We start from the raw sequence: 17,034 nt of genomic DNA on the forward strand, positions 1-17,034 counted from the left end.
TGCAATAGATAATCTGTCTTTCCAGTCTTTCTGGTTATCTGCTGAAGAGAAGGAAACAAAGAATTGGAAAAAAATATAAAAGCCAGCCTGTGAATAATTTCAGGTATTGCATTTTTTTCATGTTTACTTTTTGGATTTGCTTTTTAAAACAATTAAGAGCTCTGCCTCTTTACCATGACAGACAGCTATTTGCTATCAAACAGCTGAAGGATGTGCAATTGAAGTAATATCCCAAATATTTTGTCAATATATTTCTAAAACTCTCGGGCTTAGTGCCTTCAGAGTGATCTGTGTTTAATGTGCACTCCAGTTAGCTATGTTTTCTATTAGGCAGGGAGCGCTAGTTCAATAAAATCTTGAGTTACGTACAGCAGTTCCAACATCTGTATCACATTAGAGCAGACATGAGACAAAACACTGACTCTTGAGGTTAAATCTAAATTTCCTGCTGCAATCCTGAAGTTTGATTTGTTAGGAGAAAAGCAACCGAGAGGAACAGAAATAGAGACTAGAACTAGAAATAGAATTCAAAGAGCAATGGTTGCCAACAATTTGTTATTTTTATGAAGTGCCATTTTAGTTAGAAATAACACACTGACCACAAACAGTCCCCCAGCTAGCAAAAAGCCACTTTCTAAATGGGGCAGTTCCACCAGTTACTCCCCTGTATTTTCACACGGCTTTGCTTTCAGCACAGCAAGAGAGCTGAGGATGCAGCAGGGAAAGCAAAGGGTGTTCCCCCGCTTCTTATGGGATTTTCAGAATTCCATCATTTCCTATAACATGTTGCTTTCCCATCTTTTTTTTAGTTAAAGAGGCCTGGTTTGGGGGCTGCTTTTGGTACTCATTAAGTCTGCTTTTTAATTGGCGTTAGGGATCCCTTTGTGCCCAGGAGCTAAACTGCTGCATCCGCATTGCTGCCATTCCCTGCTGCTCTGAGGAACAAAAGGTGCAGCCTGGAAAGCAAACCCACTGCTGGCTCTCTGGCAGTCAGCCACCCAGGCACTGCCCAAGTGATGATCATGGAGCTTTTATTTTGTTTTGTTTTTAATGTCCTAAAAGTAAATATTTTATTTTAAAAATCCATTTTCAATGCATTAGATGTTTTTAACACACATGGGAAAATAGAACTCCTCAAGCATTCTTAGAAGTAGTACACTGCTCTTCCAGTATTTTCCTATTCTTCAGCTGATTCAAAATCCGAGACCCAACAGTAAGAACACAGACCTATATTAAAGTCAGAAATAGCAAAGCACAGATGGGTGGCACAGATACACAGGGAATTCTTGTGTAGGCTGAAAGTATCAAGCCCAAATCCTCGGATTTAAGTACAATCCTATTGTCAGTCCTCTGTGTTGCACAACGTAGACTCCCTTTTCAGAGAAATAAACATTTTTAAAGCTCTTTATTGGGAATTATTTTGTCCATATTAAAAAAATGCCAAATATAAGTATAAACAAACAAACAAATCCCAATACATTTAGAAATTCAGGATTAAAGACATATCACAAGAGAAGAAACGAAGGCATTATTTTGTTTTCCAAATATGTATATGTATAAAAGCACACAGATACATACACAGACATGCATATAAATATGTTTGCATATATATATATACACACATATATATACATTTATATACATGTATATAGAAGAGATCAAAAGGTAATTCTCATCAATCTTAAGCTCAACTTTAGATTTCATTTAGTGCTGTCAAATTCAATTCCAAACCAATGTTGTGTGATACAACCAAATAAACAAACAATAATTTAAAAAAGCTAGCACACGATGGATACCATGGTACTTTGTCACCCACGTTATTTGGACTAACAGCAATATATTTTAATTATGTGAGGGCATTTTAAATGCTCATGTAAGTAAATTTAAAGACTACTGAAGACCTGCAGGCAGACAGGTTGTTTCCATGACAGACTGCTATTACTGTGGGTGTTGTACCTGATTCAATTCAGGCATTTCTGCAAAATACAGACTTGGTCATTGTAGAGAAAGAGAGGGTATGGCCAGAAACAAACTGCTGACACTACTGTCAGTCCCAGAAAATGCTATTTCAGTACCAAACAGCTCCATGCTGGCATTCAGACAAAGCAAACAGCCTGATGCAGGTAGTTTCAACACAAAACCTCACAGACTGTAAACACCGCTAAACAAAGCAACTCCAAGACACCTAAACTGCTAAACAAGTTATAGTGCTTCAAAGGGAGGACAACCTTCTCTGCTTATCTTCTCCGTATCTCCTTATCTTTGCTGTTGTAAACCCACTTTGTCATAAGTTCCTGACAAATGAATCATCCTTAAACTGCCCTAAAAGAAGCACTGAAATTTTATTTGTTAAGAACTGGCTTTCCTGAGAGCTAAAAATTCAAAAATTCAAAAATTAGAGAGTGCAATAGAGGGATGTAATTTTAGGTGAACACTGCACTGGAAATTGTTTGAATTTGTTCAGGAAAGTACCACCCCCCTAAAAAGAATACTCCCCAGATCTTTCATTCCATTTGGGAGGCAGGGAAGAGGTCTGTGCAGACTTTCTGGGCATATCACAGAAGTTGACCAAGTCTCTAACAGTAGGTGATTGTATTTGCATTTCAGCTTACAAATAAAATACTGTCACTCTCCTCCCTCATTCCTCAATTGCCCACACCTCTGTATGGCCTTCTTCAGTACACTGCTTGGCCTTTCCATCTCTAGATTAATCATGCATCATAGTCAGTCTTTGCTACAAAGAAATGGGATGTTATCATTTACCTTTCTTAGCCAACAGACAAGAAAAATTAGATTCAAAATATCCAGGCCTCAATATTAGCTTGAAAAAATATTTAAATGCTTTTCCCATGGTGTTTTTTCCAAATTCCTTGCACATTAGAACCGCTAGACACATGAAAATAACTTAACACACTGAATGTTTAGCATGCTGATCAGTGCCTGGAAGCAAGCTTCATCAAAAGGTGAACATTTTAGAAGCACTTGTTACTGGAACAGAAGCTTTTTATAGAATAGTGTGACCTTCTCAGGCATGTCTTGGGCAGACAACTCTTCTAATTGATTGTGCAAACCACATAACTGCATTTAGAGCTGTCCACTAAAAAAAATATTTTATTAGTGTGTAAAATGGCAAACTTAAAACCACTTAGTAGCTGTGGGGGAGGAAACCTTAGAAAACAAATATATAATATGTGGACTTAATTGAGTCTGTAAAGGCTGAATACATTAGGGTGAAAAATACACCCAAAATCCACGGTATGAAATGATTTTACAGAGATTACAGAAACATAAAGTAAACATAAGCACTGTCTTCATGCACAAAGTTGATGTAGGTTTTGAATGTTTAGCATCTAAGATATTTCTTGAGTATAAAGATTGTAGAGATATGCATTTATCATGCTTCTTAAAAACAGATGCGTTTATCACATTGTTGATTTTATACCGTATTTTCAGTGTCTAAGGAAGTACACACAGCATTTAGCTCGAACTGAGCTGTAAGATAACAATTAGCATTCAGAGGGATTTAGTACAGACTGAAGAATTAGTTTATGGATGTAGCTGCTTCTTTGATGTAGTTCTGTTCACACATCACTCTGTTTCTGGGCACAGCAAGAACTGAGCACCAGAGAAACAGTGCCTCTACTGGAAAAGCCCAGGCTGGCTTCCAGAAGGACTCTGCCAGGCAAGCTCCCTTGTTTGACCTTCTCCTGGGGCTCCCAGAGCCCCTGAAATGACTCCTCACATCTTAACACCACCAAACTCATTCCCACCTGTAATCAGCATTCTGTCACACTGCTCTGCCTCCAGCCTTGAAGGCTCTGCTTTTCTGGGTTATTGTTCTGACTGGTTCAGATGAGTTACTCCAAACATGAACTCAGTGGCTTCTTAAAAATATATCTCAAGTGACAGGTGAGTATTTCACACCCTTTACTTTAACAGAGCCTCGTGCAATCTGTCACAACAATGCCTTAATAAATGTTAAATTGGTGACAGACATGTAGAAGCCAACTCATGTTAACCACACTTCTCGAACAGGACGGGTCAAAGCCTGTCGGAGCAAAAACATTTTGAAAATAGAGAACGTTTAATCATTCAGCAAGTCATCACTAGGGCAGAACCATCAGCCACTTCACAATGGGAACTATAGGAAATCACTACAGAATGATTTATCATTCTGTAGGGGGCAGAAATAACTCATAATTTGACCATGGCCTCCTAAACAGTTTCTGACACGGAAAAAGGAGCAGGCTGCTGTATGAACACCCATGGCAAGGACTTGTGTGTCCTCCTTTGATACACAGGATGTAGCACAGTATAACTACAAGGCACTGTTTTAGGGGAGTAACTGTGCTTTCCCACTATGATGGAATTCAAATCATTGGCATTAAATGTTACCTCATCGTTAGTTTTTTGCTGCTATTGTCCGCTCATTTATATTTTCATTCCTCATTTTATGTACTTAAGTAGCTCAGGGAAGAGTGACCCTCAAGGAAAACACTCATAGAAGTAAGGATAGAACCCAAACCCATGCACATCATAGGAAACCATTCAGAATGCTTTGGCCCCAAAAACCAAGTTCAAGTTTCAGATCTCTGACAGATGTTAATACTCAATTCACATTTCATGTGCAAACCTGCACTTTGAAAACTTGTTTCAATTTTGCCACAGGCTCCAGTAGTCAGATCTGGGCACTGTTGACCACACATAGTGGACTCAAACATGACACCATGTCTGGATTACAGAATAGTCTGCCCCATGTGCCACACACTGATGAAGTATAACATCCACTGCATGCTTAAGTGATCCTTTTCCCACAAAGTCTATTCTTGTGGTTGCAATTAATACTGAGAAGGAGCAGGAAACTTCATCCAGGCATCATTTTTCCAACTTGTCTTCCCAAGGAGAGAAGCTGATGTGCTAACTCTGTTTGTTTGTGTACATCCCACAACAGCTTCCAAGCCCTCAGTCAATTCTGAACAAATAATATACCAAAAGAAATTTCAAGTAAGATGCATGTCTCCAGTGAGGAACAGATTGTAGCCTGAACTCAAGTTTTATTAGACATTATAAAATCTTCATAGAGAGCAAGTATGAAGGTCCCCAACATGGGAAATGCTTCATGCAGAGCATGCACCTACAGGTCATTTAATAGCAACATGAGACAGAAATCATCATCAATTAGTAATGCTGCTCCCTGAACTATAGATGCCTACCTGTCAGTGAAAATCCTCTTACAAATTCTACAGCATCATTTGTGGTACTAGAATTTATGTGCAGAACTGACTGCTTTAAAACGCTTATTGTAAATATTTTATATTGCTCTCAACCTGACAGCACAGTGACAGGGAATGTTGGGCATCTGGGATGCCCTGGAGGGGTAAAAATAAATGATAACTCACACCCCAGTGCTGCCCTTTGAAGGGACCCTAGTTAGCCAGATAATGCTATGGACAATTGTAGTTAAATCCCAAGAGAGCTTTTGGAGTGTCATCCAGGGGAGCCCTGATGAGTGCAGAAGTAATTAGTTCCAGATGAGCACACAGGCACATAACTTTAAAAGGGTCTGTCTGCTCCCGTGCTGGGAAAGAAAAGGCATTTCTGCCTAGCAGCCAGGTCAACATGCCCTGGAAACAGGAGAAGGACCTTCCTCCTTGATTCAGGGTTCAGCTAGGTGTGTGTTTTGGAGCTGAAGGATGGAATTGCATTCACTGCCAGTGAAAATTACGGGATCATGTTTGCTGGGTAGCTGACAAATTCCCATAAAATACTGTGCCGAAGTTTCTCTGTTTCACAGGGTAGTCCTCTGAGGTTGCTGCTCAGCAGCTCAAGACTTGGCTTTCCTACAGGTGTTCAGTGTGCCAGACAGTTCCCAGGAACATACATAAAGCTCTCTTTCCTAAAAGATCTAATCTAAACACCAGTATCACTGCACTTTCATGTATATCTCTGTGTGTTCTGGCACCTGATAAAAGCTCCATCATTTTCAATGAGTGAGTGTCACCTGGTGATACCACAGCTTCCTCTGAGGAGGTGCTCTCAGAGTTCATCCTTAGGTTATACATGGGTTATTTTTTTTTTTCTCAGAAAACTCCAGGAAAGACATCTGAAAAACACTCTTGTGCATCTTGTCTGGATTTCTTCCCACCACAGAAGGTACGAGCTAAAGCCCAGCTGCTCCCGGAGAAGCGATGGCTCAGCAGCTAAACTCCTGTTGTGTACAGAACAGTAAATGCCAAGTATGGATGGAGCAGCTACAGGTTCGTTGTTAAAAGGACCACTAGTGACTACTAAATGCCATCAGATGGTTAAGCACAGCCATTTGTGGTTTAATGGCTCCTCTCAGGATCCTGGGAAACTAGCTTGTAAAAAGCATCAGAGGCCCACTTTGTTTTTAACTAGCCACAAAGGCATTTAACTGAGCAAGCCAGAGTGGGCTCTCTGATACAAATGGTTCTGGCTGAGCAAGACACACTTGCTGCAGTCTCTCTAAGGGAGAGAATAATTGGATCTTCCTGGCCCTTGGTGTAGGTTAGACAGGTGCCTTTTCTGCAGTCACACTGGGGTCCTGCAATTCACCACAAGCTTCTAAAAACTTTACATATCCCTAGTCACTGCACACGGCTAGACAATGATAACCACCTGACTGCTGAGCTGAGATGCAAATGTGAAATGGCAGTGCCTTCTGGACCAGCATCACCCTTAGTGGAAGGATTCTACTATTTTTATATTTAAATTTAGTGTCTGTTTCTAAGAGATTTACGAAGCACTATGATGATTCTGTAATATAGAGTTGACCAAGACTATTATTTTGCATGCTTTATACCCGTATTTAACCTCAACTAAGTTGAAAAAGTTGTCATTGTGGATAGTGTGCTAGAGACAAGGTTTTTGGAGAAACCTTTCGGCTCCTATTTAAGTCTAGTCTGCTTGGGACAATGATGGAAGAGATACTATTCTGTGCTCACAAATCCATTCATACAAGCATACCACAGAAGACAGAAGCAGTACTTCTTTCTAGTGTTAATGGAACAGTCCATCATGCCTTGCTTTGCAGCTGGTTCTGGCAGAGTATGAAACAGAGTGCTCACGCCTGCTGATCTGATAATGCTGAAATGCTCCCCTTCCACAAACACTCCTACTATGTCGAACAGTTTGAATTAAACCTTCATCCATGGCCTCCCAAGTGCAAGGGAAGCCATCAGAGTACTCCCTGGGTGGGCTGTCATGTGTCTTAGTGACAGGAACCAAGCACTGATGTGTCTAGCACAGAACAAGCATGTTGAGTGGGCTGGCCCCTGCTAGCAACTAACACTGCCCTAACCTGCCCATTCTGGGTGAGCCAGCATCCATCTCCCCTGGGCTTCCACTGCTGCTTCAAGAGCACAAATCACTCCCTGTCTACAGCTACACCTCTGTCAAAGGCAAATAATTCACTGACTATTGAAATGGCAACCAGTCTTTTTCCCCTTTCTTTCTTTCTTTTCCTCAGAATGCCTGAATCAGGTCTGACTAGAGAAAGACTGTATAATCTCGGTCACCCACTGCTGGTTTTATACCCTGGGTAAAGCACAAAACCATGTCCTTGCACACGCAGCTCATTAGAAAGCACAGCCTGAACACAGGGTCCTTTCTAATCTAGGAATTCTGGGAAGCAGTGCTGGGGCAGGAGGTGGTGCCTGCTGACAGCCTTGCCATAGGTGAGAGCACACATCAGTGCAAAATGCTCCTATTGAGATGACACGGGGTAAGCTCCTAGAACCAAGTCCTCCCTTTGGCTCAAGGGCAGAAGATGTTTCTTGGAATGCAAGCCCAGAGTGGCTGTGTCAAACACAAACATATTTTGGTGTCCTCACCACCTGTATGGTCATATAAAAATCTCCAAAATGAGTATGCTAATTTCTTCACCTTCCAAGCAGCACATCAAAGCCATTTTGCACACACAGATTTTCACCTAAGACTTCTATATTTTTAACTCATTAAAATGTAACTGCTCTTGTTCTCAGTCTCAATATAGCAGTCAAAATAAATTCAGTGCTCATTTCAAACTACACTGACAGAATCCAGTAATGACCAAATAGGCTATTGCTGTGTATGAAAAATAAATCTCTTCTGTTTGCAAAGGAATTCTAAATAAGAGCTTAGAAACCTCCTGGCTTTTATTCATATTTACATTTGTGCATCTAAGGTTATTTAAATAATGTCTTCATTCCCTCTGTCCATAATGTTTTGGAACTAAAATGTAGTGTGCTCCTGGCCAAAACATTAAACTTAGAGTATACATAAATGTGACATTTTACCTGAGTGACATGAGGAGTTCCTGAGACTTTGGGAGCCCAGCCAACCAGCACACTGCACTGAACTACACATGCAGAGAAGGAGTATTTTCTATATTATTTGTGTGCAGCATATATAGTAGTTCAGTGAGGAAAAAAATTTCAAAAATTATCTACTTTTTTAAGAGCTTTCCAGTATTAACCCTTTTCATCATCTCTATTCATGTATTTTTGGACTAGCCAACACTTACAAAAGTAAAACTAAAAAAAAGAGGGAAGTATAAAATCATAATAATTAAAAAGCAGTACACTTTGGCATATATGTGGACACTTACCTATAAGCAGGATAACTAATACATCTGTAATATAATAACCAAACAGCAAAGGCTTCTGCCAGACCTCCACACCAACAGTACCGGTGAGCAGATATGCTGCTATTAACACCTACAGAAAAAAATAAATTATTTTCAGTCATTTACATCTAAAGGTAGAGAATTTCACTTACCATCTTAATACAAATGCAAAAATAAAAAAAATAAAAATCTGTTAGTTACCTCCTGTCCCTACTTTACCTTCTTCTGCCCTGGCAAAACAATCACTTCAAAGCAGTGAAGCAATTTCCAGGGTTACCAACAGAATTATTTAAAATGTATGAAATTCGGTAAGCAAGCATTTTTCCTGGTAATGTGTGCATCTGCTTGTATGTGCTAAGTATTACTGACTTACCTTTTCAAAATACCTAAATCCACTGTTAATGCCCCACTGCCCATGCACTTCCCTGTTTTTGGATACAGACCAGAATTAGCAATGTGGTTATTTTTGCAGCTCTGCCCCTTGAACTGATCATATCAGAATAACCAGGGGGGGTGGGGAAAGGAAAAACCCTATGCTCACCGGAAACAATTATAAAAAATAATAAAAACGTTCAATGGAATGTGAAGAAATAAAAATAATGGAAAGGAGGTGAAATCTTCCCTGATTTTTAATTTGTTTGACAGATAACATCATTACAGGACCCAAAAAGAAATCACGTAGATGTCATTAGGAGTGAAAGGAGACATACACAAGGCTCAGGAGCAGCCAGCCAGAGGGGCTGCTGTCCTTCTCTTCCTCTAGCCTGCCTTGCTCTCAGCTGTTCAGTTTTGCCATATGACCCATAAGGGGCTGTATGTTTCATGCTACACTAGCTCTAAATTAAAATGACAATGTTCATTACAGTGCCATTTAGAAAATTGCATATTCATCTATTTATTCCCAGGTAACTTTCAGTAGCCTTTATATTTCCCACCCAATGCAGCTCCTTACTCTGGGATGAAAAATGGTTTCCAGCTTTACTTGTGTTACAGATTTTACTATTTGTTATTTAGGTTTTTTAATACTCATTTTTTCTATGTGATGTGTTTCCTCCATTTGAGCTTCAACAAGCACATTTCTAGTCTTCTATTAAATTTAAACTCAAAGATACACTGGAAACCTCTTTGCTAATTAACAGGCTTTTTTAGATCACAGATTAAGAGCAGAATGCTAATGTCGCTTAAACTTCTATTACACATAGATAATATTACATTTGATTTCACTTACTTCTCTGTATCTGAAATCAAGATTCCTGCCCTGTCAGTATGTAGATCTTTAAGAGGTTTTGCTTGGATTTTGCATTGTGGAGCTGGATGTTTGAATTACCTCTGCAAGAACAAGCAGCACAACAGATCTGCAGCAAGGAAAAGCAGGCACTAGTGATTGCCATTATGTCTTGGGCCACTGAAGCCAGTGAGTCAAATTTTGGTCTAAGTGAAGGACATGTTTAATGGATTTTGCAATCCACTGCATCAGAGGTAACATTTGGCTTCCTGAAAAAATTTTATTATATTACCCATAAGACATGACGGATGGAATCCCGACCCCATCAAAGTTGATGGCAAAACTCCAACTGGCTTTGATGGAGCCTGAATTTACCCTCACACGTTGAATCCTGAATAGACTTTTTTGGCAAGTGATAAAAGAGGAATTTCAGTATTAACCATTATTACAGTGAGTACTTTTGGCAGGGCAGTCATGAGCATCACTGTCAGATGTCAGTGCGTGTCCAGGAACAGGAGTGTGGATACACTCTCACAGGGAATGCCCTGCCCTGGGATTTGGTGATGCAAGACTCCCAGATTGAGATTGCCTCTTAACAGATGTAGCATATGAAAAAAAACCCACTCCTTGGCTTCAAAATTTTGGTATGTTGTTTTTTAAGGACTCATCACTTTGACTACACTAAAGAGGTCTCCTGCTTGAGAAAGCAGACCTTCCTTAGAAAGCTGGAAGGATGAGAAAATGGCTGTGCCCCTTGATCTAAGCTATACTAGCAAAAAATATCTTCAATTTTTTGTCAAAATTATTTGCAAAGCCTAAGTCTGTTATAAACTGTTTTAAAGGCACTGCTGGTGAAAAAAAAAGAAGAGTAAAACAGTGTTCCTAAGTGCAACTGAATAATTATACTTAAGATAGCCAAGTTTTTTGCTTGTCTCTCTACCATCAACCAGCTTTAGTACTTTTCAGATATAAATGTAGTCTTTAGCAAGTAAAAATAATTGCAGCCTTTTGTAAAATGAGAAGTCCAAATTAAATAATTGTATTTGGTTTGTGTGGCCAGTTTTTGGTAGCAGGGGGGCTACAAGGGTGGCTTCTGTGAGATGCTGCTAGAAGTTTTTCCAATTTCCAGCAGAGCCAACGCCAGACCTGCCACTGGCCAAGGCTGCGCCAACCAGAAATGGTGACGATGCCTCTGGGATAACATATTCCAAAAGGAAAAAAAAAGCATCTATTATTGTGCAGTTGTAATTGCTGCCGGCGAAGAAAGGAGTGAGAATATGGAAGAGGAACAGCCCTGCACACAAGGTCAGTGGAGAAGGAGGGGCAGGAGGTGCTTCAGGCACTGAAGCTGAGGTTCCCCTACAGCCCATGGTGCAGCCCATGGTGATGCAGCTGTGCCCCTGCAGCCTGTGGACATCCAGGGAGATGCAGAGATCCAGCTGTAAGCCCCCACACCAGAGCAGCTGGGTGCTTGAGAGGAAGCTGTGAACCTGGGGGAGGCCCATGTTGGCTCAGGCTCCTGGCAGGGATCTGCAGACCTGTGGAGAGAGAAGCCCATGCTGGAGCAGCTTTCCTGGCAGGACTTGTGGGGGACCCACACGGGAGCAGGCTGCACCCAAATGACTGCACCCCATGGAAAGGTACCCATGCTACAGTTCATGAAGAACTGTAGCCCATGGGATGGACTCACATTGGAAAATTCCACAAAGAACTGTCTCCCATGGGAGGAACCCCACTCTGGAGCAGGGGGAGGACTCCTCTCCCTGAGCAGCAGCAGAAAGAACCTCTAATGAACTGGCCATTCTGTCTCCCTGTGCCAGTGGGGCAGTGGAAGTAGAACCCAGGAAGAAGTGTTTTGAAGATTTGTCTTCGCCCAGGGATATTAATTGAATTTCTTATTAATCAAAATCAAAGTAGAGAAATGAGAACTGAACCTCTTTTGCTCAAGATAGTTATTAATGAGTGATCTCTCCCTGTCCTTCTGTCAACTCATGAGTCTTTCATTATATTTTCTCTCCCCTGCCCAGAGAGTGATATCACTCCTCCTGCAGAGGGGAATGATAGAGCAGCTTTGGTGGGTGCCTGGCATCCACCCACCACAATAACACAAGTGAGAACTGTATAGCAAGGTAATGTAGATGGGTAAAGTCTTGGAGTCCAACTCTTGGCAGCATCTGACTAGGAATATTTTTCACCTTCCAAGACCTTTCCTATGAGGATAAGGAATACTTATGCTGAGAAAAATGTGGAAATACAAGGTGTTAATTTATAGGCTCTATGATATAGCTGACAGCAAGACAGCTGGATTCTGAGCAGGGGCCCCTATCTTGCCACAATTTTGTAAATAACAGCAACACAGACACGCTTGTTCCTGTGTAAAATCAGAATAATGCTTTGATGTGGCATTGGGAAAATTCTATAAACATAAGACTATAACTCCTCAAAGTCTTCTACCATTTAGCCTTTTACCTATTCTCTAAAATACTTGGTATTTTTAAAGCATCTCTTTCATGTCTTTTCACTATTTGAGGTGTAAGTTCTGTGACCACAATTTTAGATTGTGTGTGTACATACTTTGTTTTTCTTATCATTGATTTCTGTTTTACACACAGGCACATTTAGTATGCTGTGTGATACATGATGGAAAAAAAATCAAATATTTTGTCATCTTTTAAAAAAACATGGATATGCTTTAAATTCTTTATGATTCCACAAAAACCTGACATTAATTTTACTGTAGTATTCAATTTCACTAGCACATTGTAATAGTATTAATTGCTTATGCATTGAAATATTTTCCATTAACACAATGCTCAAAATAAACATTTTGACACAAAGCAAAGTCATTTAAAATACAAGGCTACTTCATTCTTCTGTTAATAAATGTGACACTTGCCTAAAAGAGTAAGAATTATTTTCTACAAGCTATTTCAATCAGAGTTGGTTTTAATATATGTGCGATTTTTCTATTTTTTTCTCAGTTCAATTTTTCTTTCAATAAATAGTTGGAAGTTGTGAATCTTAGACTTTGAAAAGTTTTACCTAAAAAGATCACGTTGTACTTAGACATTATAGACAAATAGTTAACGGCATGTGGAAGATTAATTAATCAAGAAAGGTTTGGGGGAATCATAATCAAGTCATTAAGAATGAAGCAGTCTGCTACAGAAAAAGCCTGTGCACAGCAGGTTCTTCTGTTCAGATTTCACACGGATACACCATGGGGCTTCTCTCAAATAACTGAATATTGAGATCAGTTTCCAGCCATGTCCGGAGGCAGCTTGAAGCAGACACCATGGTCTGGCCAGCACTGCTTCCTCTCTGCTATCACTTCTCTTACTTCAACAATTCCATTGTGCTCCAACCTTGCAACTAACTCATCATGTTTTTTCTTCACAAGAAAGGCTATGCTTTCCACTTCAAATGAGAAAAGCTCTGAAAGTGAATATCTTTTCAACTGAAATTCAACTGGGAATCCTGATAATGTGGCCAAAAGAACAACACATTTGCATCTTTATTTTGCTTTTAAATAGAAAAGGGGTTTTGCCCCACAGAGGAGGTAGAAATTTTTTCAAGATGTGATGTGCACTTGCATTGTTTGGGATTTCTCTGCCAGCTCCTGAAAACACTGGCTGCCACAATACAACCCTGGAAAAGGTCATATGGAGCATATTTCAGCATGGGTTTTGTAATTAAGTTTGTCAAAAGAAACCCTGGTGTATGGCACCCATGAAAGAAACCTTTCCCAGGTTTGACTGAAAGGAAGGAGAAAAGGAAGTTCTATAATGTTTCAGTTGCTAGGAGCATCGTGTACTTCCACTTATTCAGAGTTCCAAGGCAGGCACAGGGTTCTCCCAGAGGCTCTAGGTGGTACAAAGCCATCAGGCAGAAGCAGCTGGGAAAGCATGTTAGACTGAAACCCTAGGGCTCATGGTGCAAGCATCCATCCCTTTAGGCACAACTCTCTGTATATGTGGGATTTCTGGTCATCCTCTCCCTGCAGGGCAAGGGCTGGGCCAGAGAGAGCTGCCTGTTGCCTTTGGGATTTGCTGCTTGTGCTTCTTCTGAGCTCGCCCCTCTCGGCTGGGGAGAGGAAGGAGAGTGGAATTGTCTGGGTCACCAGCTCTCACACAGCTCTTCATTTTTAAAGTTTTAATTAAGAATATAAAGGGATCTCCTGTTACACTTAAGGCAGCACCAGTGGGGCAGAGGTATCATTACATCATATTAAGGAAAAATTAGTACTTTGTTCCCCTGCTATGAACTCAGCTGCAGCAGCTTATGAAAAGCAACAGCAGCATTAGGCGAGTATTTCATTAGGGTAATATTAAACTCTTCAGAAAGTAAACAATTATTTTTTTAAACAAAATAAGATGATGTCTGTGAAAATTAACATACGGCAAGAAGCCAGAAATTTTAATTTCTCAGGAAAGCTTTGTCTTTTATTTTTTCTCCAAGAAACTTAATTTGCAAATATTAGCTTTCTTTGGTTGGTCTTGTGACAAAAATAAAAGTCTTCATTTTCACAAGATGTATGCATGGGAATTTCTCACAGATCATAGCAGAGGTTTATTTTTTAGCCTTTTCTTCAAACTTTTGGGGTTCCAAATAAGTGCTACTTGAAAGTGTCTAGATGCTGTGGTATTGAGGCTCCTCTCCCTGCACCTTTCCCTGCTACTCAGGCATCAGCACAGGATAGATCCTTGTGCAAGAGGGAGGAGGAATAGCTTTCCCTGCTGCATTTGCTGCCACCTTGATTCTGGAACCATAAATGTAACAGTCTTCTGACCAAGCATCTCTCAGACACATTACAGCCATTTTTCAAGTTTACAAACCACAGCTTCCTGCAAATGATTGTCTGCTGTAATCAAAGCTAATTGGAGTGCCAATTACAGCCCAGCTAGCATAATTGGGTTCCCAGTTCTGATGAGTCATCAAGTCACAGAAAAACGTGATGTGCATAAGTCCCACAGATTTCTCTGTCTATAACAAGGTATTTTTTCATGAGGAACAGCAGCTCTTTCTCTGCCACAGCTAAGGCAGAGCCCATGGGCAGGCTGTGTTTATGTACAGCAGAGCTGACTCAGCAGCAGTGTCCTGGGAGCCACATGCCAGTTAAGTGCTCATTAAGGTCATCAGTCCTTTATTTGCACACTGACAGGAATTCCTATTTTTCTTGAGTTCTGGGGTGATAACAAAACCCAAAGTTCCTGGCTACCAACAAGTTTAAAAGGAAAAGCAGGGGACTAGAGCACCTGAGTGCCTGACATGCCAGTGCAACAGCATCAAGTTGTAGGTGAAATTACTGAAGACAGGACAGAGAAGCACATTCCTGCAGCAAAATCCAGTGAGGAATGCCATGGAGGAAATACTGAACTAAACATTGTGAATCAGTCTGGAAGCAGATAGTGAGAGCTTTCACACTCTGACTCTAAATGTGAATACCTAGCAGAAAAGCAATGTGGGAAAAAAAACCAGGAAGGGGAACATGACCCTTCTTACTCATCATCAGCCATTTGCTATTGTCCCCAGTATCCTCTAAGTTACTGGAGATGAAAAGCTGTCTTTAATACTGCACATATCATATAAATTTGCTGAATGGGTTTACAAAACAAGAACAAATTTTTAGGGGAATTAAGATCTTTTACTAGACTACTCAGTAGAACTGGAAAAAAATGTATTATGTACTTTCTGGTTTACATGTGATGTGTTTTGGACTAATGGAAAAATACCACCTTGAGCTACAAATCCTGCCTTTTCTTTGTTCATAGGCAAACACAACTACAACAGCTATTTTTTTACAGATGGGAAAACTGACATACAGAGATTTCAATAGTACAGTCTTCTATCACTGCTGATGACTGTGCTAAATAGCATCAAAAAATCCTCACATTTACAAGCTTATCACTTTGACTGTAACCAAGTCATCACAGAAGGTACTAAAAAGCAAGTGAGTAGGTCAGCAGTTCAGCATCAGAGGAGAACAGGAAATAGCACTTGTTAGCACCTTGCATCCCGGTTAATCAAAGCAGTTTACAAACTTTACTGATATTCAGCCTCACCACAAATCTGTCAGGCTGGGAAATATTACTACCATTATTTCCCAGATGAGAAAACAGGGCCACAGGCACAGGTCACTAACAGGCACGGACAGAGTTAACAGTACTGCTCTGCTAGTTGACACCCATTATCAGATTTAACCACTAATACAGTTTGGATGCTGTAGTGATCCAGCAGAGCTTTCTGAACATTCACATGTACAGTGATCATCTGAGAAACAAGGGAAATAGGCTTGAACATAGCTATTCCTCTCCTGCTGGAAGAACTTCACGGAGAAACCTTACATAGACATGGATGAAACTTGCAGACCAGCTGGCTGCCTAATGTCTTAGTCCTGAGCCAACTTCTTTTCCCAAAACCTATTTTCTAGGGGACAACACAGATGCACCACAGCTGGACCACCATCTCTGAGCTGTTCTCAAACCACTGGATTCTGATTATGTTTACAGCTCTACATCTGCAGGCATTAATTCGAATACTGTATTTTCATTAAAACATATATTTGAGTATTTGTCAAACTTCTTTTCAATTATTTGGCTGTACCTTTCATCTCATGCCTGTAACAGGAAGTTCAGAGGACTGACTGTGCTCTTCAGGCTGCAAGACCTTGGCTATCTGAGACACAGATAAGCCAGCCCACAGAAATCCCAGTGCTGGGCCATTGGAAGTGCACTGAGCTTGCTAATACTGCTACTCATCTGTGCACTGCGGACATCTTTCACTGTGGTGCCCTGGGAATGTTTTCTGAAGAGGTCCACCTTAAGACAGGGCTGTAATCCAGACAAGAACTCAGCTGGTGCTGACTGTTGGCTGATAAGTGATTCATATTACTGAATGTCTATGACTTTTTGACATCTGTGATGACTGACCTTTTTTTCAAAGGTAGACCTCACTTGACAACAGTTACTGCTCTCTGCATAGGTACAATACTATTTCCATTACCACATTTATTGTAAAATGGAGAAGGTCTGGGAGTGTTTAACTGTGTAATTACTGTTAATAGATACTACTTGGACTAATTCACATCGTGCCTCACAACCTGGTATTGGGGGGAAAATTGCTTGTGGCTTCAGATAGCATCGTAATTTTTGTTAGTCCCACAAATCAAATGCAGTTAAATGAC

General features: G+C 40.4%; 1 protein-coding gene across 1 annotated transcript in view; it reads right to left on the reverse strand.

Annotated features, from left to right (window-relative positions):
• Positions 1–17,034, reverse strand: part of LOC131575389 (ethanolaminephosphotransferase 1-like) — a 59,245-nt gene that overhangs the window by 14,099 nt on the left and 28,112 nt on the right. The window contains exon 6 of the mRNA XM_058830801.1: positions 8,609–8,717. Coding sequence (XP_058686784.1) covers positions 8,609–8,717 — 109 coding nt within the window. The remainder of the gene's footprint in view (positions 1–8,608; positions 8,718–17,034) is intronic.

This window comes from Poecile atricapillus, chromosome 2 (assembly GCF_030490865.1).
Source record: "Poecile atricapillus isolate bPoeAtr1 chromosome 2, bPoeAtr1.hap1, whole genome shotgun sequence".
Lineage (NCBI taxonomy): Eukaryota > Metazoa > Chordata > Aves > Passeriformes > Paridae > Poecile > Poecile atricapillus.